We start from the raw sequence: 26,820 nt of genomic DNA, 5'->3' as shown, positions 1-26,820 counted from the left end.
AAAAGTTGATCCAATTTAGAAATATATGTTAGTTTGAAATAATATAGCTACACACTTTACTCATAACGAATCTAAACTATTTTTTTAATCACGTGGACAAGCCAGACCATGTAGAATATGTAAATTGTGCAAAATAAAAACAATGGATCATGTGACTGCAATGGCCCATGTCATCAGCCTTATAATGTATGTCCGAGTTGAAAATGGCTCCTCCATCAAACAGATCATTTGGCACTGGCTAAGGTAAGACTACGGAAGCGTTAAAGGGACATAATAGACTCAAAAAAAGAAGAAGTCATAATTATGACATATCTTTTAATTATGATAAATATATCATAATTACGACTTACTAATTGTTAAATCATAGTTATGACATATCTCATAATTATGACTTATTATTAAGTCATATTTATGACTTAGGATATCTCATAATATTGACTTAATACTAAGTCATAATTACGACTTAATACTAAGTCGTAATTATTAAGATATAAGTCATAAATATGACCTAATACTAAGTCATAATTATGACCTAAAACAAAGTCATAATTATGATTTAACAATTACTATTTAAGTCATAATTATGATATATGAATCATAATAATTACTTAATACTAATTCATTATTATAAGATACAAGTCATAACTATGACTTACATGTAATAAGTCGAAATTATGACTTATTTTTTATTTTTTTATTTTAGCCCATTTCAAGGGTGTTGGAATAATGCGAGACCTGACACTTTTAAGTACATATTTAACTGTATCTTAACATGCTGGTATGGGCTCCGGCAAAAGTACTCCCCTCAATGCCTGCAAAGGGATAGCAGAGGGACACCAGTGGGAGGGACATTCAAACACATTGCTCATCAGGTCAGGACTCGGCATGTATGTGCACATTTAACCAGTTTGCGCCGGGACTACTTTGACAAGAACAGAACGAGGCGCAGGATTACTTTTCACTCGACCTCAAGCCAGGCGGGTTGAAGCCATCAACTTCGGGTTGACACTCATATTTTCCGCCTTGCTCGCTGCGAGCGGCCTCGCTCCATGTGTGTTTATCCGACATCCTTTCCAAATGCCGCAAAAAAATCTGTTCGTGTATACACGTCATCCGGCGCAAACTGGTCAAAGGTAGAGTAGATCATTTGCAACTATCCAAAAATTGACTGACCAAATTATTGTTGAAAACCTTACTCGGTTTAAAGATAGTAATGGCACTAAACTTTCTGCGAAATTATTTAAAAGAAAACAATAAAAGAAGGTCATTTCCAAAGATACATCAAGTGACACATTTTTGGAAATGTTCATTAGTAGCTGGTTTGTAATTCGGTGAATCAGTAAATGGGTGTGCACAAGCGTTGACACCACACACATCATGTGGTTGCTATTTTTCTTTGGTTCAGTGCGTGACATCGCATAGCTGCAATCGGCTGAATGACAATGTGTCCCGGATGCTGATTTCAGGGGCAACTTGAATTGAAATCAGGGGCAACTTGAATTGAAAATCGAGATCCTATGGAATATTTTCTCGGGATATACAACCTTCACTGAGCTAAAACTTAATCAAATTAGTTGTTAAGCCCCCGTCTTTAGAGTCTGAGCACTTTTGTTACTTCCCCCCCCCCCATCAAAACAAATGCACAAATGATCTACCCTAACTTTAAAACACAAAAGACGTGCAGTTTGTGCCAGTACATGTACGTACTGACGTGTCCAAAAGTGGTCACCAAGCACCATCTACTGTTTCTGCACGGAGCCGATAGCCCCGACAATTCAAACAAAATTCTAATAACAAAATCATAAATACTATCATTTATGGATTGAAGCACTGTATCTACAACTGAAACTCATGTACATGTACCTCATGAATATTCATTGTCATGACATCATTAACTTGAATAACTGTAATAACAGATTCATGATTATTTTTTTTTTTTGGTAAAATCAAATATTGAATTAGTATTTTTTACTCATAAAAATCTACATTTGGCCCTTTGTACCCATGCAGGATGCATACCTATGTTCCCCAATATCTATGTTACCCAATACCGAAATTCCCCAACCCCTAACTCTAATACTAAGGATTTCGGGGAACATCGGTATTGGGGAACATCGGTATTGGGGAACATTAGGTAGACCCCCCCCCCCATGCATCGTGCCAAAATTAGGTACACCCTGTACAAGCTAAGACGTAGCTTGCAGCAATGGCAACTTGCTCCACCCCCCCTCCCCACATTTAGTCAAATTGTTTTATCTGAGAGATAAACAACTGGTATTAAAATCAGATATTTCAAAATCCTGTTATCCTCTTTTTTTTTCAAACCGAATAACGATTATCTGATTTCACCGGAAGTTCCCATTCATGTCACAGTAATAGTTATAATAATTTGGGAAGCTAATCATCCTTTAATACTGGCAGCTGAGAAGCTAAAGTGCGAAGGACCCGGCTACAACGTGGTCGCGCCGCTGGCATGTACTTGCGTCTTTGGCAGCAAGCCACATCGACCAATATGACCATGGAGCACAGCCTGAGATCGAAAAAGTTTGATTTTTCCGGAGGGAGTAAAACCGGAGGGCCTGGAGAAAAACCCTCGTGGCACAGGAGAGAACCAACGCACAACTCTACTCACATGTGGCATGTATGGTCAGCGGGCGGGATTCGAACCAGGGCCACAGTGGTGAGAGGCGAGTGCCTTACGCACAAGCCACCCATGTCAACAGAAAGTGAAGAGTGAGGTGCAGCATGCAATGGCCTCCAAGATAATTGTTTTGCAACAATCATTGACCACTTGGCCTTTACAAAAACACTCCAGAGTTGAAATAGTGAAAAAAATTGATGGCAACTCTCTGATCAGTCGAATGAGCAGGCTACTCATGAATCAAGATGATCATTTAAAAGCGAGTGCGGTCACAATCAGAGACCATGGAGCAATTTGCAGGATGTTCCAGATATTTTTGTAAGCTTGTGTCACAAAAAAAATTGAAGAATTAGGCCACCCCAAAAAAGTCTCCGGTTTCTGGTATGGAGCTTGCCCAAAAAGTGGTGTGGCGACGCGGCTTTTTTTTTTTTTTAACCTGATTTTTTTTGCTTCAAATGTCGGCTGATGACTGCAAATGGTGCCCGACTAAACTTAGTGCAAATAAGAGAGGCCACATAAAGCTTATTCTCGACCATAACCCGATCTAAAAACCCGTTAAAATTGTGCAGCAGCAGGATTCCAGTCAAACCAGTGAGTTTGGCGGTTTTGAGACATCATCTTTCATTGAAAAAAAACTTTTTAATTTTGCCGACGCGCATGGCTACGGCGACGCGCTCGCATACCAGAAACCGGAGACTTTTTTTTTCGCCTTAAAGGTTGGTTTTGAATATCCGGTTTCCAAAATCCAAACAGAATATTGGAATTCAAACCAAACATTAAAATCAGGATGTTAATCCCACTACTAGTATTTGTAACACCCCCTCCCTGCTTTCAACAATTACTTCGAATAAACAAAAAACATAAGGCTAACCCTTTAAAAACAAAACAAATTACCCCCCTCCCCGACTCAAAACCTTGATACTTTGCTGGGAACACCACTTGGGAATGTGTTTGCTTCCAAATGGAAGATCTTGAGCTATTAAAAGCAGTACATTAGCCAAGTCTTGTCAGTCTTAACTCTGTAGAAACTAACTTCATAACGGTTAAAAGAGAGATTAACTCGTTAACGGTTAAAAAGAGAGATTTAAGTAAGACTCTTGAACACATTGCCACTGTGCACATGGTGCACACGCGAACGCGCTACAGGTTTGCGCATATTGAAATGAAAGCCAAGTCTGGCATCTTTCCCACCATGGTTAAAAAGAGAGATTTAAGCAAGACTCTTGAACACATTGCCACTTGTGCGCATGGTGCACACGCGAACGCGCTACAGGTTTGCGCATATTGAAATGAAAGCCAAGTCTGGCATCTTTCCCACCATGGTTAAAAAGAGAGATTTAAGCAAGACTCTTGAACACATTGCCACTGTGCGCATGGTGCACACGCGAACGCGCTACAGGTTTGCGCATATTGAAATGAAAGCCAAGTCTTGCATCCTTCGCACCATGCACGCTAGAATGCATGCGTGACCCAGTGTCTCCTCTCACGGAGCAGCCACGAGCGGTCACGATTGCCAACTAATGTTCATGCACAAAGTCCACACTGCCAGCGCACTAGCTACACATTTGCATTCTGTACACAAATATATTAAAAAAAGAAAGCCAGCATACAGTGTGTACATGTATTTACAAACCTTGCATGTTTTGTTTGCAAGAAAACATTGGCAGACGTGTATCAATTCATCTTCTCAAAGAATTCAAAAGCTTTTGAGCAGAGAACTTTCATTACCCTGAAGTTGAGCTGACCATACAGTGTTAAAGACCATTGCACTATACAAGGGCAAAGGCGACCATGAAACTCTTCCACTATTTTTTTGTGGAAGAGAAGCTGAGCTGACCATACAGTGTTACAAAAGAGAACGACGAATCAACTCATCTTCTCAAAGAATTCAAAGAGCTTTTGAGCAGAGAACTTTCATTACCCTGAAGTTGAGCTGACCATACAGTGTTACAAAAGAAACGTTGCACATTCACGACTTCCCTCGCAGTGTTGTAGTCGAGACCCTGCAAGACCATCACAAGACCATCACAAGACCAACCCAAGACCTCCAGTCTCGAGTCAAGTCATAAGCTATTCAAATGAACTGCAACAACGGCATTCCTTTGTCATTGTTCGTGCCCTGTTACTTGTGGCTGGTCTTGTGGCTGGTCTTGTGGATGGTCTTGTGTCTGGTCTTGTGATGGTCTCGACTACAACACTGTTCCCTTGTATTCACTGCACTATACAAGGGCAACAGGGACCATGAAACTCTTCCATAATTGTTTTGGAGGAAATGCAGATGTCACAAAGGATTGCGTGGTAAACTCACCACCATGCTTAACCCACCCTCTCTGGCCAGGAACTTTGACAGCCATCCCATCAGTCAAAACCCACCAAGTCACTGTTTAAACAGTTGAGTGCTCCCTGCCTTCATAAAGAAGGATTGACTGTTTATGTAACTTGATACAGCTTTGCCTTGACTACAGGTGATTGATAAGCCAGCTGTTTTCCGACTTCTGTCCGTTGATGGAATTTGACTGGTCACAGTGTTTACATGAAATGTGATCCAAATGTTGGTGACTAGCCTGTGTAAAGGCATGGCAGGGAAAGAGGATCATATTCTTGACTTGACTCTTTGACTGGTCAGACAGCAGGAGGGTTGCACGTGTCATGTGCATGTGGAAGTGTGACCCCTGGTCAAAGGTTAGACTAAATTTGTCCTAGAGCTAAAAATATTTTAAGGTCACCAAAATGCGGAGTCAGGTTGGCGTTGTGGTACTTTCCTCGCCTTCCACCGCTGTGACTCGGGTTCGAATCCCGCCTGAGCCAATATGTGGATTGGGTTTTCAGTCCCTACCTGATTCCGTGGGTTTTCTCCCAGTATATTCTCCCGGAGTTTTCCTTCCACCTCTAAAACTGAAATTGCTTCTTATTGCCTTCTCTCTACAGGTTTCTTCAGGCTTGTGAAATACAGTGCCTAGATAGGGCGCTTTTGAGGAATCCTTGGTTTCATAAAAATAGTATTAATAATACCACAGATATCTATCTGCCATGCGTTGCAGATATTGGTCATGTCCGAGGCAAAACCGAGGGTGCTATATGCCTTGAGGGGGTTATAAACGGCATATCCCATATCACAGCAGTCAACAATTGTGTGCAGTGGGCGGGGCCTAAGGGATGGGTCTATTGTGCCAGGTCATATTTGTCGGAGCAGTCTGTGTCTATTTTCACCCTCTTGAAACGCGGCACTGATGCTGCTTATCATTTGATGTGCATTGGCGGCGGCGTTGCAATGTGATGGTAGACTTTGTCCGGTTTCCGCTTGCGTCGTCTCTCCCCGTCTTCCCCGCTACTCGAGGGGCGGGCCGGCATGGGTAAGGGGGAGTTGTTCTCCACCCTGTCCAGCAGGTGCGTGTACTCAGGTAGGTGTTTCACCATTAGCTCGCTGAAGCTGCAATTTAGAGACGTGGCCGTCCGCCCAATTTCCGATTCCTCCTGTTGGGCAAAATGTGACCAGATCCCACAAAATGAGTCTTGAGGACAATATGTGTTTGTCTCAGATGGTTAGCCCATTGTCCTCTTTGCATGCCGTGCATCCCTCTTTTAAGACAAAACCTGAGTACAGAGTTTATATTTGGGTTTTTGGAATAAGCCATTTGCGAGTGACCTACATTCTTTGGGATTTAAGTCTGAAAAACATCTAGTACACTGACTTGCTCAGAATGCTTGGCACATTTTAACTTTGAATTCTCCATGCTAATCACATGATTCAGGGTAAGCTCTTGCATAGTGTTGCGTAAGAGACGCTCAGCACCAATACATTGTTCAGAATGGTTGAAAATGGCACAAAGACACCAGACCATGCTGAAGCTGGGGGTTGCTAGCATGAGGCTTGCCCCGGTTCACGTGATATAGTAACAGTCTCTTTGGTTGGGGAATGCAAAGTTAAAACGAGCAAAGCATTGGATTAAGTCAGCGTTTTATTACGTCAGATTTGATTCATATTTAACTCGCAAATGGCTCATTCACGTCCTTTTATATAATTAGCTGTATCTCTGGACTGGGGTGTCTAAATGAGATGGGATAAAGACCAGTGTGTATAAAGTATTTACCTTTAGACTACATGTATAGCTAAAGTTTTGCAAAAAGAGAGTGCTAGTGTTTTCAAAATGTATGGATTGACTGCTACTGCTGTTTATTGACACACGCTGTACATACGGTTGGCGAAAACGTGGACCGTTCCTGTTGATTTCCATTGCATTAAAAGACCCATGACTCAAAAGTAGCTTTGGCAACATTAATACAGTAAACTCCGGCTAAACCAGCACTCCCAGGACCCAAGAATTTGTGACGACTTACGCGAATGCCGATATATGCTATAAGTCGTCATTTTGCTGACTTACATTAATGGTCTTTTGCACACATGATTCATTGCATTAATTGGCTTCGATTTACCCTGGATTATCTCCCTAATGCTTGAGTTGGATTGTATCATCACGTTTGGGGTATTGATAGTGGAGACCACGATACATATGTACGTGCACAGTAACAAATTAAATGCGTGCATGGTCCGGTATATACCACGCACGCACTGACTGCAGCAGTAGTCATTCAATAGGATGACCCCCAAAATGGACAGAGCGCATGTGTACAGACTAGAGGGGGTACTGGTATTGATATGCTCACGATGCATATGCGATGTATGCGGCAAAGATCCTATAGCGCCGCGTAGTGGGATGCAGTAGGACACCCTTTTTCGACACCGATGTATGCGATCACAGGCCGTGCGAAACCATTATCCACTCGACACTTTGCCAACCACAGTACAGGAAGTCGATGCCAATGCGTGATTTGTTGAATGCCGACTTACACAAAGGATTTTGTAATGCTTTTTATGGAAAGGGGACCGAGAGTAACCCGACGACTTGAGCGAAATGGCGACTTATAAAAGCCGACTTAGAAATAAAAATTTCAATGGAAATGCAGGACTTTAGTCAGAAGGCCGACTTGAGTGATTTGACAAGTTGTACGATGTCGGTTTAGCTGGAGTTTACTGTAGTAATAGTCTCTTTTGTCGGGAGAATGCAAAGTTAAAATGTGCAAAAGCATTGGATTAAGTCAGCGTTTTATTAAGTCAGATTATATTCAAATTTAACTTGCAAATGGCTTATTCACGTCCTTTTATATAATTAGCTGTATCTCTGGAATGGGGTGTCCAAATGAGATGGGATAAAGACCACTTGTGTAAAGAGTATTTACCTTCAGACTATAGATAAGTTTTGCAAAAAGAGAGTGGTAGTATTTTCAAAATGCATGGATTATGACTGCTGTTGCTACATTGACGCACGCTGTACATACAGTAGGCGAAAACGAGGACAGTTCTTGTTGATTTCCATTGCATTACAAGTACCATGATTCAAAAGTAGCTTTGGCAACATTAATACTAATTTTGTTGAGTTGGGCCACAAATGAGGATATGTTATACCGGTAAGTGCACTGCCAAAAAATGATGTCTTAGGCCCAAAAAAAAAAGTCTCCGGTTTCTGGTATGGAGCTTGCCCAAAAAGTGGTGCGGCGACGCTGCTTTTTTTTTTTATTTAGCCGATTTGTTTTGCTTCAAATGTCGGCTGATGACTGCAAATGGTGCCCGACTAAACTTAGTGCAAATATATGGGAGTCCAGAGAGGCCACATACAGCTTATTCTCGACCATAACCCAATCTAAAAACACATTAAAATTGTGCAGCAGCAGGATTCCAGTCAAACCAGTGAGTTTGGCGGTTTTGAGACATCATCTTTCATTGAAAAAAAACTTTTTCATTTTGCCGACGCGCATGGCTACGGTGACGCGCGCGCATACCAAAAACCGGAGACTTTTTTTTTTTGGCCTTAAGAATTAGTATACAGTCAACTCTCATTAACCCTAACCCTGCCAGACGCAATACAGTGCATCAGGTGGAAAAGTCTGGTGCACTTTGATGCATTCAGCTACCAACACCAGAGCATAAACGGCCGCTTATGAGACAATGAGAGCTAGTCCCATTGAACAATGCCACAGTTGTATCCTGCTGCGTTCGGGGACCACAGACTCTGAGGCAGTTTGGCCTTGAGACTTTTGGCCTGATGGATCTTGCTGCACTGGGCAGGCTTAATTGTCACTTAGACAACTGTTGCATGTTTCTACGCTTGGCAGGGTTTCTAGCCAAAATACCCTGGAGTGTTAGGGTCCATACAGAAACACTGTTAATATAAAGCCTGGGTCCTGACTGAATTTATGAGTACGGCGAAAAGGACCAGCACTCCACTTAATACAAAATTCTGATATACCAAACATTATGGGCTAGGTCCAGCTGAGTTTGTATTTCACGAGTCGACTGTATTGCAACTGCATATCAATCGTTGGAAGACACGACATCTGCAGTTTTTCTGGTACAGTCGAGTCTTGTTAATACAAACTCGTTCGAACCTAGCCAAATTGTTTGTCATATCAGAAGTTTGTATTAAGAGGAACATCAGTCCCATTCATTGTGCACATCAATGCACAGTCGGGACCAAGGCCTTATGTTTGTTATAACCAGAATTTTGTATTAACAGAGTTTGTACTAACAAGAGTCGACTGTATATAACACATAAATTCCTACTTTTGTGGCCTGATAGCCACTGACGATACTCACCCCGTTGTACACGTGGCAGTTTCGGATCATCAGTTTGAAGTCGTCAACAAATTCTAGAATAGTCTGGTAATGGTTAAAATGGGACGTCTGCAGCCGGCTCCGTATGGTGCCCAGCTCCATCGGGTGTTGTATGATCTTGTGGTAGTTGGGCACCTGGTCAAAGGACGGACATGTTTTTCAGTCTTAGGGTTTTTTCGAAACCTTTGCTTCAACTTCGGCTTCGCCTTCTACCTCTGAATCACTGAGAGGCAAACTAAACGAACTTATTTCAACTTTTGTCTTCATATCAACCGATTGAAAGTTCCTGAAGCATAACAGGCACCAAAATATAGCTGGAGTCCCCGAAGTCGGGGCCTAAAATGTCATTAAGCCGAAGACGAAGCCAAAGCCAGTCGTTTCGAAAACGCTGATAATGTTAACCAATACGTAGTCAGGTGCTCAATCTACACTGATGTATTAAAGTCCTAGTACCAAATGGCAAATGCATTGGGCTTGCAATTGTACAAAGCAGTTGCCTTACATGTACATATCTAATGGGCCTTATTCTTGCACAAATAAGGATGTTATAACGACGCCATTTGGGTATAGACATGAATTCAAGATTATGACTGATGTAACAGTTACAATTTTAGTAAGTTACAGCTTTAGAACCTTCTGGACATGATTTCAAGATTATTACTGACTAGTGCAGTGCCCGTCTAAAATGTGCATGTTTGGGAAGCGCAAATTGCTTTGCCGCTGGTATCGGTTGCATACTTGCAGAGTTTTGGAGAACTGCTCGTGCAAACAACGCACGCGATTCAATGGTGTTGTTTTCACAGGTTGAACGCACACTCGCGTCAAAGTTTGTGCCAAGTTTGAAGTTCGACCGCCTACAATGGTCGCTCAGTCGACTGCAAAATGCATGCGCCCGTGTACATACGAAAACATGGTATGCGGTGCTATTCACCCATACTGGACGGGGTCCCCTCACAAGTCCGACGCCTCATAGGTCCGACACAATCGCATCCCCTAACCAAATAAAGGCCCATAAGTCCGACGCCTCATAGGTCCGACGCCTCATAAGTCCAATGCCTCATAGGTCTGATGCCTCATAGGTCCGACGCCTCATAGCTCTGACGCTTCGTAAGTCCGACAAATTAAATACCTCGTTTTTCCGTTGTCGGACTTATGAGGCGTCGGACCAATGAGGCGGAATAAATAAATGTTATGCCTCATAAGTCCGACGCCTCATAAGTCCGAAATTTCGGACTTATGAGGCGTCGGACCTATGAGGCGTTGGACTTATGATACGGCCCCTACTGGACAATGTATCACCCTACAATGCACGTGCGCGTGCCCGTCCTTTTTGCATTGTTTACGTCATATTGAGCACGCGCGCTTTAGCTTAAACATGACGTAAACAATTGAAAAGAACGGCAGTGCGTGGTGTTATGTTCTAAGCTGCCACGTTTGCCTCCGAAAATACTGGTTTTTTTGCAGCTTTTTCGAGAACCCCTCATCCAAACCACTTCAAACTTGGCACTGCACATTCTGTGGCCCCGAGCAATACACCCGCAGGGGTTTTCCTTAACTTTTTTCTTTACTGGCCGGCCGGGCCAGTAAACCAGAGTTTTCACTGGCCCGCAACCTTTTTCACTAGCCCACATGTTTTAATAGTAACTTTCAATCAAATCACCATAAGCATTTTTGATAACATTTTTGATAATAAATTATGCAATATGCCTTCGGCAATTATCTTAATCATGTACATAATATTGCATGTAGTTCCTTTTTAAGTGATGTCAATGTTTCTTTAATCGTGCTTTAACATAGAGCAAGGCTTTAATTAACAGGAATCAAATGGGGGAGAAGTTATAATCAAAATTTATGCAGTGTCCTTCGTTCCGAACTTAAGGCTTTAGGTGTTCTATTTCCGACATGTTTTGATAAAACACGAACTAAAAAAGCGTTATCTTGAGGAACAAGAAAACATTGCACACAGTCGTGGTATTAATGGGAGTTTACCAAGTTAGTAACTGAACTGTTTTAACTTGTTTGAAAATGAGTGAGAAGGCCAGTATTTTAAAAAAAAACATCTCTCGCGCGCGCCATGCATTTCTAGCGAAGAATGGTGCAATCAGCGTGCCTAGCCAAGAAGCGCTGCGGGCTGGCGACCCACGAACTTACGCTGGTCACGTCAATCCATAACGTTTTCCGGAGCACGGTCCACTTTACATTCACTAGTCTACATTCAAAATAGGCCCCTCGAATCTCATATTGTCCTCATCTTTTCGGTACATTCGTTTGATAGTGTTCAAGAAATCATCCCAAGAATCCGTTCGGGCACAAGTTTTGGCAGTGAAACTGTCATGAAAGTTTTCTCCTCACCACGTTGTATGATACGAATACGATGTTAACGTACGTACGTCCGTACCGTGTGGACTGCAGACGAAGTAAATCACGTGCGCTGCATGTGTGCACAATGTGTAATGGCAAATACACGTTGATTCGCCTCATGTTCATCGTTGGGATTTCAATGCACAGCACACTGCGAATATACATGGAGTGATACGAATTCGAACTACCGATGTTTTTATTTTGGTCGGCGTGGCAAAAGTATTCATGTGTTGTATCACCCTTAACTTTTTATTTTGATTGATTGAAAAATACTGTAGGGAAAACTTCGTTAGTTTTATTTTTTTTAAACAGTTTTTTGAATCGCCCGTCGGACTAATGAGAGGAGGGTTTTTACTCGCCCATTTGGCGAGCGGGCGACCGCTAAGGAAAAACCCTGCACCCGCCGATTTTCAATTTCATGCAGTGCCCGGTTCTGGAGATAATCGACGGACAGACAGACAGAGATTCCTTGAATTATAGTAAGATGTTACAGTAACAATTTTATTTAGTTACAGTTACAATTTTTGACTTCCGGACATGATTTCAAGATTATTACTGATGTACATGTACCATTTACAGTTTTAGTTAGTTTCAGTTACAGTTTTAGAACCTTCTGGACATGAGTTCAAGATTATTACTGTTTCAGTTACATTTTTAGTTAGTTTACAGTTCAGGTTTTAGAACCTTCATTTTTTAGATGTATGTAAAATGATCAAACTGCTTAAAAAGAATAGAAACATTCTGTTTTTGTACTCAGAAAATGGCCAGTTACAGCATCCTTTAATTAACCTTTAATCAACTGACTTACCGATCTGCTTACTGGATCATGGAATGGTATACTATCTTCACTGCAGTAAAGTTCTAAAAGCACTTTCTCACAAAGCTGAAAAAGAACCAATCAAAAAAATGGAGAAAGTCATATTTAATTTGACGTCACACGACATGACACACGACAATACATGTAAAATGCTCCTGTCTATGTACATACAAAGTTTCAACCCAATCAGAATTGTCGTTCTGTAGGTATAAACATCGGGTTTTAAATTCATTCATCCTTAAATTTGACGTCATTGTGTCATCACTTGAATGTTTACCCTTATTAGTCCCTGTCTATGTATGTACCAAGTTTCAACCCAATCAGACTCTTGCCTTGAGTATAACCTCCGACTTAAAAATGTGACCTTTGACCAAAATGTGTGACTTTCGACCTAAAAAGTGATGACCCTGGACCTAAAAAGTGATGACCCTGGACCTAAAGATTGACTTTCGACCTAAAATGCGATGACCCTTGACCTGCCATACCATTTTTTCCCTCTCCGGTAGCGCTGAGCTGATTCGACGTTTCCGCCCGCTGGTTGGAGGTGACTGGCTCCTTGCATTGGCAATGCTGTCCGGTGACTGGCACAATGTGCAAACCCAGGAATCACTGGACAGAGATAACACCAAATAAACCGTCATTGTCTGGAGCCGAATTTCATCCTGTCGTACAAATGTACCTGTGAGGCCCTAGTCTGAGTATCACCCGTTATCCACGGAGCCATCTCCTGTCTAACGTCTGATATGTCAAAGCATGCAGATTTATGCAAGCCGCGCGCCAGCCAATCGGAGTCGACTTTACTAAATCGTGACGTCACTTCATCCCAAAATCAGGACTAACGCTGTGATTGGTCAATTCAAATGCAGCGTTTTGCAATACAACAGCCGGGAGCGCATTCGCGTAACATGATACCGAGCACCGCGCGCCGTGATTGGTCAATTCGAATGCAGCGTTTTGTAATACAACAACAGCAGGGAGCGCATTTGTACCGAGGGCCGCGCGCCGTGACATTTTTGTTTTTTTAAATCCTTGTATATGACGCGCAACAGGTGAATGACCGCAGACCCGACAGACCTTTAGAAAGCACCAGCTGATTGGTCAAAATCTAGGAAGTCAAGAGGCGGGGTCTTGCCTAATTAATCAGCAAATCTGTTCGCGCATAATAGACCATGGCATTCGCCGTGGTCTATTACATAGACTAGTGAGGCCCCAGTACTCAGCAGAAAATTGCATGTTGACGAAATGAAAATTCAGCCCTCTATCAGAAGTCTGATAAGGTTCTCATTGAATCCTGTTATATGTATACAAGTGAATCCATGGTCTCACTCCCATATACCTCTCAAACAGCATTTCATTCTACAAACCTTCACGACCCGGATTACGCTCTGCCACAGACACAACCCGGCTCGTGGTGCCTAGGGGCCAAAGGATGGACGCGGAGAGGTCATTCTCTATCTGTGCCCCTAGATTGTGGAATGATCTCCCATCAACCATCAGACTGGCTCCTACATGTAGCCCACAAACCTTCAGAAGCCTCCTCAAAACACACCTGTTTGCCTGATCTCTTAGGCCAACAAAAAAAAGTCTCCGGTTTCTGGTATGCGGGCCCGCGCGTCGCCGTAGCCATGCGCGTCGGCAAACTGAAAAAGTTTTTTTCAATGAAAGATGATGTCTCAAAACCGCCAAACTCACTGGTTTGACTGGAATCCTGCTGCTGCACAATTTTAACGTGTTTTTAGATGGGGTTATGATCGAGAATAAGCTTTATGTGGCCTCTCTGGACTCCCATATATTTGCACTAAGTTTAGTTGGGCACCATTTGCAGTCATCAGCCGACATTTGAAGCAAAAAAGTTGGGTTAAAAAAAAAAAAAAGCCGCGTCGCCGCACCCCTTTTTGGGCAAGCTCCATACCAGAAACTGGAGACTTTTTTTTTTGGCCTTATGTTTCTGGTATTTTTTGCTATTTCCTCTTTCAATGTATCTGTTTATGTTTATTTGTTTTTGTTTGTAAAGTGCATTGATCATTAATTTGGAACTGCCATATATAAGCACCGATATTATTACTACTATTACTGTAATAGGGCGACAGGTTTTGCAAACACCGTCCACAATAGGGCGATACACCTTATTGAGGCGACAAAATGACTGTCGCTCTTTTATGAAAACGACCCCTAGGACAAGGAATTTTGCTGTCGCTAACCATCTAGATCGATTCCTCATGGTCCAATTAGTATAAATACTAAATTTCATGGAAAAAACATAAGGTAAACTTGGGTTAGGTGACAGTTTAGGTTTCTGCACAAGTCTATGGGAAAGTCACCCTATTGGGGCGAAAAGAGTAATTATTATTATTATTATTATTTAATTATTATTATTCATTTTATTAACAGGTTGTCCAATAAATTCTTGATAAATATTTTTTTGTCCAGCAGTACACTTGAGCTGCAGAATCAGTTTTACGTGAAAAGCGAGATTAAAAAAAAAAAGGGGTTGAGGTTTTTTCCCCCTCCAGTTTTACCTCGGTGTTGCCGAGAGGGAGGGGATGTGACAATACAGGTGATAGACCCGAGGACAACTGTCACAGCACAGGAGGTCCCCACCGTTGTGACACACCGCACACCAGTCCTCGTTGGGGTCGGAGTTGTGGCCCCGGGGGGACATGTGTTTGCCCCCGTTCTCCTGGCTGTCGTTGAGATGGAGCGGGGGAACAAATTCCTGAAGATATAAAAAGTTACACCCGAGGAGAGATGCGTCAGTTTTCAGGAATGAGCCAATTTCACGGAGCTGTTAAAGCTACAGTCCATCATTTGTAATTTGTGCATGTTGTTCGTTTGAAGCAACAAAAGAGTTCAAAATCTAATGAAGGATACTGAACAACTAACCTGATGAAGTTTCAGCTCAGCTTCAGCTGTACATTCCGAGAAAAACAGCATTCTAAGATCTCAATTTCAAATCAAAAGTTACTGAATCATGTTTTGAATTGTTTTGAATTGCAGCTATACGCGACGTAGCGCACTGATCCGACGAATTACAACAACCGCGCGCGCGTGTGCGTCGTTCCAATACTTGTGCGTGCTGCACTGAATAACAAAACGAACTACTAATTTAAATTTTCCTACGGTGCTTCTTAAGAATCACCGTTGGAACTGCCTTCTTTCGTTAATTACTTCAAAATGACAGCTTCTCAGAAAGAATAATTTCACAGGGAGTTTAGTTTCCTTACTATCTTTCAACCAAGTTTGTTTTTCAACAATAATTACGCCAGTTACTTTTGGGATGGCTGCAAATGATGGACTATAGCTTTAAGCAAAGACATTTGCAAAGGAAAGTACAGTCTAACACCTTTATAACAAGGTCCTTGGGACTTTACAAATTACCTTGTTATAAACAGGTACCTTGTATTAAATAGTTATCGTTATCTTTATCGTTATCTTTGTCAAATTTCTTAATTATTGCATACATATCTGTATATTTTTTATCACAACTGATACCATATGACATTTGTTTTTATCTGTAAAATGGAATTTTTAATTAATGATTATTGGCATGTCAGAGATACTTTTGGGTTAAGACAGTTTTTGGACCTTTCAATGTAAAAGTACTTGTTTATTTTAAATTTAATTTAATTTATTTTATTTAATGTATTTGTATTAGCATGTTTATCTGTTGACTGGATCCAATTCAATCTTTGATTGCCACATCAAGTCTAATGAAAATAAACCATTTATCTATCTATCTAATGGAAAACATAGAAAAAACAAAGACTTCGGGCCTAAAATGTTGCTTGTTATCTGGTCATAAGCAGGATGTTGAATTAACAGTGCTCTTCTCATCAGGGTTCGACTGTAGTGTGTGCATGTATTAGCTTTAGCAAGTTAATGCTACCAATTAAAAAGTCATGCTGTTAAAGGCGAGAATGCAAAATTAAACAGGTGCGTACTTGAGTTTACCTGGAGGTTTGAGATTTCACGGGGACATATATGTAGGTGTTCAGCCTCAAGTTTGTTACATTTTGAACTTTCTCCTTCTTGCATATTTTCTTTACTTTGCATTCTTTCCTAATATTCTTTCCTGATTTTCACTGGATCTCAGTGAAAATAAGAAATAAAGAAACTTCAAGATGGAATTTAACTGAGAACCACTTTTCAAACAAAGCTCAAACCCAAAGTATTAAAGGGAAAATACAACATGTGCAAACATCAAAAAATAAAACTACCAAATCATTTTGAAATACCTTGCTGGACTGTTAGTGAATGACAGTGTAAAGCATCCTGTAAAATCATGGCACCTGGTATGCTGTCATTTTCAAGAAAAGTGGTATTTTGTATCAATTTCCAACGCTGACCGGCCAATCAGCGTTGGAAAAAAACTGGCTTTTTTTTCAAATACTGGCCCCCATTGGTCATCGGCCCTGACCTTACAATTCCCCAATATATGTAAACTGCTCTGTCTTCCTAAGTGGAGCCAGGGAATCAGACTACAGGAAAATGATTTTTTTTTTTTTGGTTTTTATAGCATTTTCGAACCCAAAACCTCAAAAAAGTCAGTGTAACTATATTTTCTATATATTTCCAACCCCCCAATTCCATCCATTTCTGAAAATTACAGCAAAAGCAAATGATGTATATTCCCTTTAAACTGGATCATAATACATAATATTTTTTTTTGTTTTTAGGGCATAATACAGATAGTTCTTGATCTACATGTACCGTACCTCCGGATGCTCCAGGCCAGGCTCCTGTTTGATTTTTAACGGTTCGCTATTTCCCATCATGCAACTGCTGCGATTGGACTCGTCCTTAGGAACGGTGTTTGGGTGCGAGTTGGGAATGTCAGGGCTGCTGTAAATGAAGTGAAGAAAGAAATGTTGGCAACGTTATGCTGCCCGTTAAAACCTCCAATTGTATACCAATTATCTGTTTATCAATCTACAGCCTGTCTCAAAAAAAAAGGTACAATCGAAAACAATTTTTTTTTCAATATTAAATCTCAACATAAGTAAGTCGTTTTGAGCATCACATTAAAGAAAAAAGACCAGGCTTTCCAATACTTTTTGTTTCATCTCATTTGCTTTTGTCAATCCAGAGATAACTCCAGTTTACTGCGGAACACAAAAATCGAGTTTGTTTCTTTTGCCAAGTTGCAATCTTTTGTGAGCTTCAAGACAGCATGGCACAGTACTCGAAACAACTCTGCCCATGCATAAAAGTGGCATAAAATCGATTTTGGTGTATCGCACTAAATTGATATATATCTCTGAATTGACAAAAGCAAATAAGATCAAACAAACACTATTGGAAAGCCCAGTCTTTGTTCTTTAATATTATGCCAAGTAAGAATGACTTATTTTGAAATTTCATATTTAACCATTTTTTTTGTTCTGATTGTACCATTTTTTTGAGACAGGCTGTATACTCAACCCAAACAATTATATCATTTCATCAAGATTGCAGACTATATAACTGGATCAGTCCAAGCTAATATTGGACACACCATTTGAGCCTGACCCACCCCATAAACTTAGCATGCTCACCTCTACTTCCTCCTTGAGCCCAGCTTAGCCCATCCAACCCAAATTTAACACATAAACATCTGTATTATAGTTCAGCTCCACCTAAACCCACCCAGTCGACACCAAAACCAAATCCAAGCCAACTTGCCCAAATCCAACAGAACCCTAGTGTAACACTGACCCACCCAGTCAACACTCCAAATAAACTCCCTATCAACTTGCCCAAGCCCGACTGAACCCTATCTTACCCATGCAAACTAGTCCAGTTCAACAAAACCCAACGAAAGCTACCGGTACACGTTAGCCAATGTTTCCAAACCAAACTGAACCCAATCTAAAATATAAACTAGTCCAGCTCAACCTACACCAAACCAGTCAATACCAAAACCAAACACTCGCCCAATCCCAACGGAAGCCAATCTATTCCATATCAACTACCCTTGCTAGACCAAAACCCACCCAGTCAACACCCAAAATCAAACCCGGGTACCAATACACCCAAACCTACATTGTAACTGAACCCAATCTCACCTGGGCAGACCAGCCCAGTTCAACCCACAGCAGCCCAGTTCAACCCACAGCAGCACAGTTCAACCCATACCAACCCAGTCAGCACCCCCATCAAAGCCAATGCACTCAAACCAAACATAACCCAATGTAACCAACATAAACCAGTCACAATGTGGGCTTAATCCAAACTCACAAAGACAACACCCAAACCAAACCATTACCTAACTGATCCCAATCCAATCCTTAAACTAGGCCAGCTCAACTCAAACCCACTGGTAAAAACCCTACTCAACCCAGTCCAACCCATTTAAAATAGCCTAAATTAGCCAAACCTGTCAACACCCCAGCCCAGCCCAAGCCAACTCCTCCAAACCAAACTGAACCCATTCTAACCTTTATAACATACACTAGCCAAGCTTCACCCAAACCATCTCACTCAACATTTTAACCAAACCCACCCCGATACACCCACACCCACCTGAACCCAATGCTACCCATGTAAACCTGTCCAATCAACCCAGTCTAACCCAGTCCAGCGCCCAGCCACCCAACCCGTACCTATTGCTAGCTGGTACAGCATGATTGACATCAGGCTGGGATGATCCCGATGACATGCTCTGAGGCGAGAAGTTATTGTTCCGCTGCTGTCCATCCGCCATACTACAGCTTGCTCTTCCTTCTCTAGAATTACTGCTCTCTCCTTTGATGCGAGCCCCATTACCTGCAGACCAGAAAAATAAAACCCCTTAAAGAGACCATCCAGCACTTTCAAGGAAGGTGCCTTGCTCATGTTGCTATTAAATTAAGAGGTGCTCATGCATTCCAGCAGTCATAGTTACAGTGATGTAGTGCCTTGATGCTGGGCCTTGGCCTTGAGGCTGCCTCAAGGCTGGACTTTAGGGCCTTGGCCTTGGCCTCGAGGCTTGAGGGCAAAAGCCTTGGCCTTGATTATTATGTAATAATACCCACATGAAAGAAGTACCCTTCACAAAATAGGTTCTGCAGCAAAATCTACTGGACCGAATCGGGAGTTTTGGGGATCATAATTCTTCTTAAAGGATTCTCCATACATTGGTACAGGTGGTTCGAGTCTCAAGGTAGTGGAAGAGTGCCACTCCACTTTTTTTCTACCACCCTGTATAGCGCTTTCCATCGTATCAACAATCTCAAAGTGCTTTTACAATTATTCCCCCGTTCATCACGCCACGAGACCACGCGGCAGCCGAAATCACCGCACATTCTGTCCTCTAACCTAAAATACAGGTATCCATTCATTCTCCTGGGTGGAGAGAGGCAATTGTGGTTAAGGGCACAAAAACATGTTCCTGGCAGGGTTCGAACCCACACACCATCGTACATGAGTCAAATACCGTAACCACTGCACCCTGGCATTCTACAGCTTGTCAGTAGCATGGTATTCTACATGTACAACCTGTACATACATATGTAAATGTGGGTACATGTGGGTACATACACGTAAAACCTGCGTAAAAGGTACATGTGCCACCACAGTAATGGCTTTTAATTGTGGTTGCCGGAATAGCGTACAGTTTCTTGAAAAAAATGAAACTACCTCAAAACCCTCAAGATCCATCAAATTCTACAAGGATGTTTTAGCAGATTTTTCCAGACATCTGAAAGATGCCTATCGTCAAAATGCGAAGGGTTAATTTTTGTGGAGGGGGGAAGTCCTTGTTTTGAACTTCAGTGCTACTCTCTTACCCTGTGCCTGTTCGTCCCCACTGCTTGCAGGGCTGACAAGTAGAGGTGAGCTTGGAGTGTTGCTTCGACTCAGCGACAAGGACTGCTCCGAGCTGGAGCGCGGAGGCATTATAGGAGGTATATTTGGGATGGTCTCCGAGGTGTTGATCCCAACTTGAGACAGCAACTGTTTTGACATCTGATTGATGGTAATGTTGGGGGGAGGGTAGTTGTACTTCTGCAGGGACCCTGGCCGGAATGGCACGCTGTTTAGGTTCTTAGGGTAGATCGGGCGATATGTTGGTTGGTTTGGAAGCCTCTGGGGTTGGGGACCGACGGAGAGTGGTGGGGGGCCACCGTGGGCTTGCTGGAATGCGTGGTGGGGAGGCTCCCCTGGGCGACCCTGAGGACCGACGTGGTTGCCTTCCATGCTGTTCTGTCTTCTGTTCATCAACTGTTGGAGGTTAATCTTGTGCTGTAACTCTTGCGCCGAGAGCGGACGGGCACCAGGGGAGCGCATCCGCCCACCAACCAACAGCTCATGGGGTACTGGCCCGCTTTGTGGGTGGGGTCCCGGGACGTGAGGGCCGGGTGGGTGTGGAGCGGGTGGGGCAGCCCCAGCGGGCCCCGCCCCAGAATTTGCCGCTTGAAGCGGGTCGTGGACCACCAGTGTCCAGAGCTGCGAAAAGTTGGGCATGTTTTGCATATTGGCTAGGAATTTGATGTCGAGTCCCGCGATTGGCTGTCGCGTGCACATGATGCGCAGCAGGAAGACCAGTTGGTGGACGATGACTTTCTGACTATAGAGCAGGGCCGTGATGTTGTCGGAGCGCAGGGCACGATTGGTAAAGTCCACGGCGTGCTCGATGGCCTGTTCCACCCGATGTACTTCCAAGATTTGCTGGTCAAACATCTTCCGTCGCGTGTCGCAGACCCCCTTCAGGTCACTAAGGAGTTTCTTTCCTCGCTGAGTAATGTCATTCACTAATCTACAAATCACAGACCAAAAAAAAAAAAAAAAAAGTGAAAAATCATATTTTTAAACCTTCAATGACCAGTCACCAGTGTTTCTTGGGGTACACTACTTTTTCCCCCAACATGTAGAGTTACCACTTAAATGTTCAAGGGAAAATACAACATTTGCAAACATCACAAAATAAAACTACAATGTACCAAATCATTTTGAAATACCTTGCTGGACTGTTAGTGAATGACAGTGTAAAGCATCCTGTAAAATCATGGCACCTGGTATACTGTCATTTTCAAGAAAAGTGGTATTTTGTATCAATTTCCAACGCTGATCGGCCGATTTTTTTTCAAATACTTGCCCCAATTGACCATCGCACTTGTTTGCAATCGATTTCAAACCTATGAACGGGTACGAGCCAGCTAGACCATGTAGACTGGTTCCCTGACCTTACAATTCCCCAATGTATGTAAACTGCTCTGTTTCTTCTTATATGGAGTCAGGGAACCAGACTACAAGAAAATGATTGTTTTTCTTGGGTTTTATAGCATTTTCGAACCCAAAACCTCAAAAAAGTCAGTGTAACTATATTTGCTATATTTTGCCAACCCCCCAATTCCATCCATTTCTGAAAATTACAGCAAAAGCAAATGATGTACATGTATATTCCCTTTAACTAGGATGAAGCATTATCTGTGACCTTGTTGCAAGTTGAAATCTCCTACAAAAGCATCATGAATATTCAAAGTTGTATTTTTTAAAAGCACAAGAAACTGTGTGCACAGATGTCAATGCCTCCACTGTCATAAAATGAAAACATTGGTCATACATGGCAGACTTTTACTGCTAAGCTATTAAACCTGCTTGCTCAATAATTTTTTGCGACTGGCAATTGAACCCAACCCAAACTCTGTGCTGCAGCTGCTGAAGATAAAAAAGCACAAAACTACAGTACCTGGGAAACGGAGAACCTGGGAACCAAGCAATACAACTCACATGACACTTTGGCTGGTAAACATTTTTTTTTAGCTATAGGCCTAAAGCACATTTTTTTAATGTGCTTAGCAGATTTGTGTACCAAACAGTTTTACCGTGCACGTGAAAAAAACATGCACCTCTCAGAGGCCACACGGCATGTTTCAGATGCATGTGCGTCATAAGCGAATCTAAGCCTGTCAGGTTTATCCGGGATACTAGTCACAGCACTGATTGGTCAAAAGCATTATTAAGCTGGGGTTAATGGATCGGGCTTTTGACCCCTGACCTGAAGACGAGATTGCGGATCTCTTGAGTAGCTCTCTCCTCGTTGGTCTGCAGTTGCTCCCCTTTGGCTAGGATGTGTTTCTTGGTTTGCTGGACGTAGTTCTGTTTTTCGCCTAGCTTCTCCAGCAGGATGCGCAAGGCTGACTTCTGTCGGCTGGCAATCTCACCCACAAACTGATACCTGAGGAGGGAAGAGCAGTCACCAATCACAATCAATCTTGTTATGAATATGACTTTCGTTTTTGCAAGACCCAAAGGACCAGCGTTGTCCTTTGACTGACTGACTGACTGACTGAGTGTCCGTCTAACTCAGTAAGTGGGCGTCAATAATGCCCTAGACTGTGACTTTTGGGTCCCGCTCAACTGTCGTGGCCCCGTGGTCTGGAGCATTGAATTTGTGGCGGGTAATTCTGCTGGCTGTGGGTTTAAATTCGGCCTAGGTTTATGGTGAATGTGCCCTTGGGCAAAGCACTTTGTCACTGATTGCTTCTCTCCACCCAGGAGTGAATGGGTACCTGTGAGGACAGAGATGGTTAGTGTTGTTGATTTTAGTTGTTTTGCGCCGAAATGGCAGCATCAAACTGTATACTTCCCAGGGAACTGAAATTGTCTTTTAAAATGTTTCATTGGCCCAATGAGCTGGGTAATAATGATGTTAACCCCCCCCCCCTACATGTAACGCCTTGAACACGTATAAGGGTGGATAAGTTACAGTGCACTTTATACATGTACATGTAAATACACACATCAACTAAAGCCTACATGTATAAACCTGTACATAACAGCCAGGTATAGGTTTGAAATACATGTACATGTACATGTCATGTACCGGTACGTGTCATGTACGTCAGATGCAAGTCAATATCCAGTGGGCTAATTAAATTTTACGTTGGTCATTTGGCTGGTATAAAATACGTATGTACATACATATATGTACATAAACTGTATGCATAATTTATGTCCTTTTAATTCCTTAAATTTACAGGCTTGTATAAATTGTCCAGGCTACGTTTACATACATATAAATACTGACCTTTATTTGAAAATACAATGTACATGTACAATGATTGAGTCTATTGACTAGAAATTGAAAAAACACATTGCAGTTGCACTGCCTCCAATTTTGTTTTGACAGTCGGCTTGAAATATGAAGGGTGATATAACTGTAAGAAACTAAGGAAACTTTCCTACTGTTAACCATATTTTTCAGAACAAATGTGACTATATGTATACATGTATGTAAGTTTTAAATAAGCTTAAACATTAGTTGGTAGAAAAAAATACGGATTAAGAATTTAAAACACTTATATTTCGGACATAATAAAGATGAACATTTTTAGAAAATTCACACATGTACATCACCATTTCTGGCTGTGCCCAATTTATTCTCTTGTTTTTTTTGCCAGTACCATGTCACTTGCCACTGCAGTAACAGGTGTGTGCAGTGCACTTAATTCAAAATAAATATTACAAGCTTCTGGTTACCCTATCTACCCTATTTTGACATCCTCTACCGGTACCATGGGCCTCGCGGGGGGGGGGGGGGGGGGGGGGGGGGGGGGGGGGGGGGGGGGGGGGGGGGGGGGGGGGGGGGGGAAAAGCAAAAAGAAGTGCGAAGCCATATTGCATGTACATTGCCGTTAATACCATTGGTGAAAAATCCCGGCAACGCCCATGGCCTCTAAGCCTAGTGAAGACCAAGTGAAGAGGGGGAAAAGCAAAAAGAAGTGCGAAGCCATATTGCATGTACATTGCCGTTAATACCATTGGTGAAAAATCCCGGCAACGCCCATGGCCTCTAAGCCTAGTGAAGACCAAAATAAAAACCAAAAAGAATACATGAATTACTACATTTTACCCTTGACGACACGCAGACACCTCCATATGATCACACACAAAAAAATACCCCTCTCTCCCCCCCCCCCCAAAAAAAAAATGCTACCTTCCTACACTATTTTCAAATGCCATGTATTCGGAAGCAGATTTATTGGTTTTTTTTGCCAAATTAATTGAACAGGTACATCGTAAGTGGGCATACACATACATGTATATTTTGTATTTCGAAAACTAACAGCATTCAAATGCAAGAATGACTTGTATACTGTCATTGTTTTTACTGTACATAAAAAGCCAAAACTTGAGGTCACTAAAAGCAATACAGTCTGAAATGCATTTGTGCTATTTACTTCAAGTGATTAATAATAATTAAATAAAAGATACCTTTTTGAGACTTTACTCACGAAACTCGTATCAGGAACTTGCGATTGAGAGCTAACAGCGATTAAAGTCGTGATTAAAGTCTCAAAAAGGTATCTTTTATTTAATTGATATAATAATGGGACAGGAAATGAACTTTCATGCTCGATTAACAATAATTTCCAAGTTTCTTTTCCCCAACCAATGCAGATCAAATTACAAGAAATTATTCACAGGTCTCTTGTTTTTAAAAGGAAATAAACATACCATAAATAACACTAAAAAAAATATTGAAACAATGTTGCAGTTGTAAAACTTTGTGACAGCTATCAAAAGTGAAACTGCCTGCAAGCGACCCCTGGTTTCACTTTCTGAAACTCAAAGGTTCTCAGAAACGATATTACAAAAGGACAGATTTGTATCATAATACATACCCCTGTACATACTATCAACTGACAGTTTCATATTAAAAATACATGTTGTGCACATTGGTACTTGGAGAACTTTATGGAACATGTACACATGTACGGTTACACCTCTATGTTCCGACACCCCTATGTTCCGACTGCACATATTCCTATTCCTAACCCTAACCCTAACCCTAACCGGGAGTAACACAATCTAGGTTGTCGGAACATAGGGGTGTCGGAACATAGAGCAGTCACCCACATGTACATGTATGTACTGGAAAGCTTGCAAATGCATGGCTAAAATACATTGTAATGTGGTACATTGTAATTGTACACACATGTTCGTTGAAGAACAACCACATGCATGTACTCAGCAAAACAAACCGTTTCGAAAGCAAACCATGAATGGGGAATGGTTTCGCTTCCAAGATCTCGGTTTCAGTATTTATAACTGAAACAAGGAAAAATACTGAATTCACAACCCGTATGTTTTTACTGATACAATAGGGGGGCCTATATGGCTGAATTTTAGATACGGTTGATTGATTGATTTTAAAGGGAAGATACAACATTTGCAAACATAACAAAATGAAATGATCAACTTATCACAAAATACCTTGCTGGATTGTTAGGGAATGACAGTCTAAAGCATCCTGTAAAATCGTGGCTCCTGCTGTGCTGACATTTTCAGGAAAACTGGCTTTTTTTCAGTTCTGCTCCAAATTTTTCAAAATTAGTTATTCCATGTTTTCTTTGCAATTGATTACACAACTGTGAAGGGGTACAAGCCTGCTAGACTGACTCTCTGATCTTACAATTTCCCCTAAGTCTTAAAATTCTCTGTTTTATCTTAAGTGGGGTCAGGGAACCAGATTACAAGAACATGAATGGTTTTCTTGGTTTTTCTAACATCTACAAGCCCAAAACGTGAAACAAGTCATTTTAACAATATTTGCTATGACATGCTAATCCTCCAAATATATTTATTTCTGAAAATTGCAGCAAAAGCAAATGTTGTACATTCCCTTTAGTGCAGTCTTTTGATTTTTAAATTGCTGTAGTCCAAATTAGTCCCGGTGTCATATGAAAATCGGACTCGTATGAAAATCAGATTTTTTTTCCCTTTTATTGGTTAAACCCTCTCACGTGACCGACCCCTCTCCTAATTATCTATGCATGAGCGTGCGCAATACCATCAATGAGTCCGTATTTCATAAAACATAAATTCATGCTACACCGGTACTGGCCCAAAGCACCCTGCCTGTTATTCCTTACACTGCCCCAACCAGTACCTCCCAAACACACTTATCATGGAGTAAAGTGATTAAGCGCCACAAACCAGCACATGATTACAACTTAAAGCTATAGTCCATCATTTGCAGCCATCCGAAAAGTAACTGGCGTAATTATTGTTGAAAAACAAACTTGGTTGAAAGATAGTAAGGGAACTAAACTCCCTGTGAAATTATTCCTTCTGGGAAGCTGTCATTTTGAAGTAATCAATGAAAGAAGGCATTTCCAACGGTGATTCTTAAGAAGCACCGTAGGAAAATTTAAATTAGTAGTTCGTTTTGTTATTCAGCGCAGCGCGCACAAGTATTGGAACGACGCACACGCGCGCGCGGTTGTTATAATTCGTCGGATCAGTGCGCGACGTCGCGTATAGCTGCAATTCAAAACATGATTCAGTAACTTTTGATTTGAAATTGAGATCTTAGAATGCTGGTTTTTCTCGGAATGTACAGCTGAAGCTTAGCTGAAACTTTATCAG

At 41.7% G+C, this 26,820-nt stretch overlaps 1 protein-coding gene across 2 annotated transcripts in view; it reads right to left on the bottom strand.

Moving 5' to 3' along the window:
• Positions 1-5,125: 5,125 nt before the first annotated feature.
• Positions 5,126-26,820, bottom strand: part of LOC119743530 (E3 ubiquitin-protein ligase TRIM33-like) — a 28,463-nt gene continuing 6,768 nt past the window's right edge. The window contains exons 4-12 of one of the 2 annotated variants that reach the window (XM_038220047.1): positions 22,445-22,624; positions 20,235-21,202; positions 19,071-19,233; positions 17,205-17,328; positions 15,009-15,205; positions 12,975-13,098; positions 12,481-12,555; positions 9,294-9,446; positions 5,126-6,115 (exon numbers count right to left, since the gene is read on the bottom strand). In XM_038220047.1, the coding sequence (XP_038075975.1) occupies positions 5,882-6,115; positions 9,294-9,446; positions 12,481-12,555; positions 12,975-13,098; positions 15,009-15,205; positions 17,205-17,328; positions 19,071-19,233; positions 20,235-21,202; positions 22,445-22,624 (2,218 nt within the window). In that variant the 3' untranslated portion in view covers positions 5,126-5,881. Of the gene's footprint in view, positions 6,116-9,293; positions 9,447-12,480; positions 12,556-12,974; positions 13,099-15,008; positions 15,206-17,204; positions 17,332-19,070; positions 19,234-20,234; positions 21,203-22,444; positions 22,625-26,820 lie in introns of both variants that reach the window. The other variant, XM_038219986.1, reaches the window with a different exon arrangement.

The sequence above is a fragment of the Patiria miniata genome, unplaced genomic scaffold (assembly GCF_015706575.1).
Source record: "Patiria miniata isolate m_02_andy unplaced genomic scaffold, ASM1570657v1 HiC_scaffold_1, whole genome shotgun sequence".
NCBI lineage: Eukaryota > Metazoa > Echinodermata > Asteroidea > Valvatida > Asterinidae > Patiria > Patiria miniata.
Note: the sequence above shows the minus strand (reverse complement) of the source record. Positions and strands in the feature narration are given on the sequence as shown.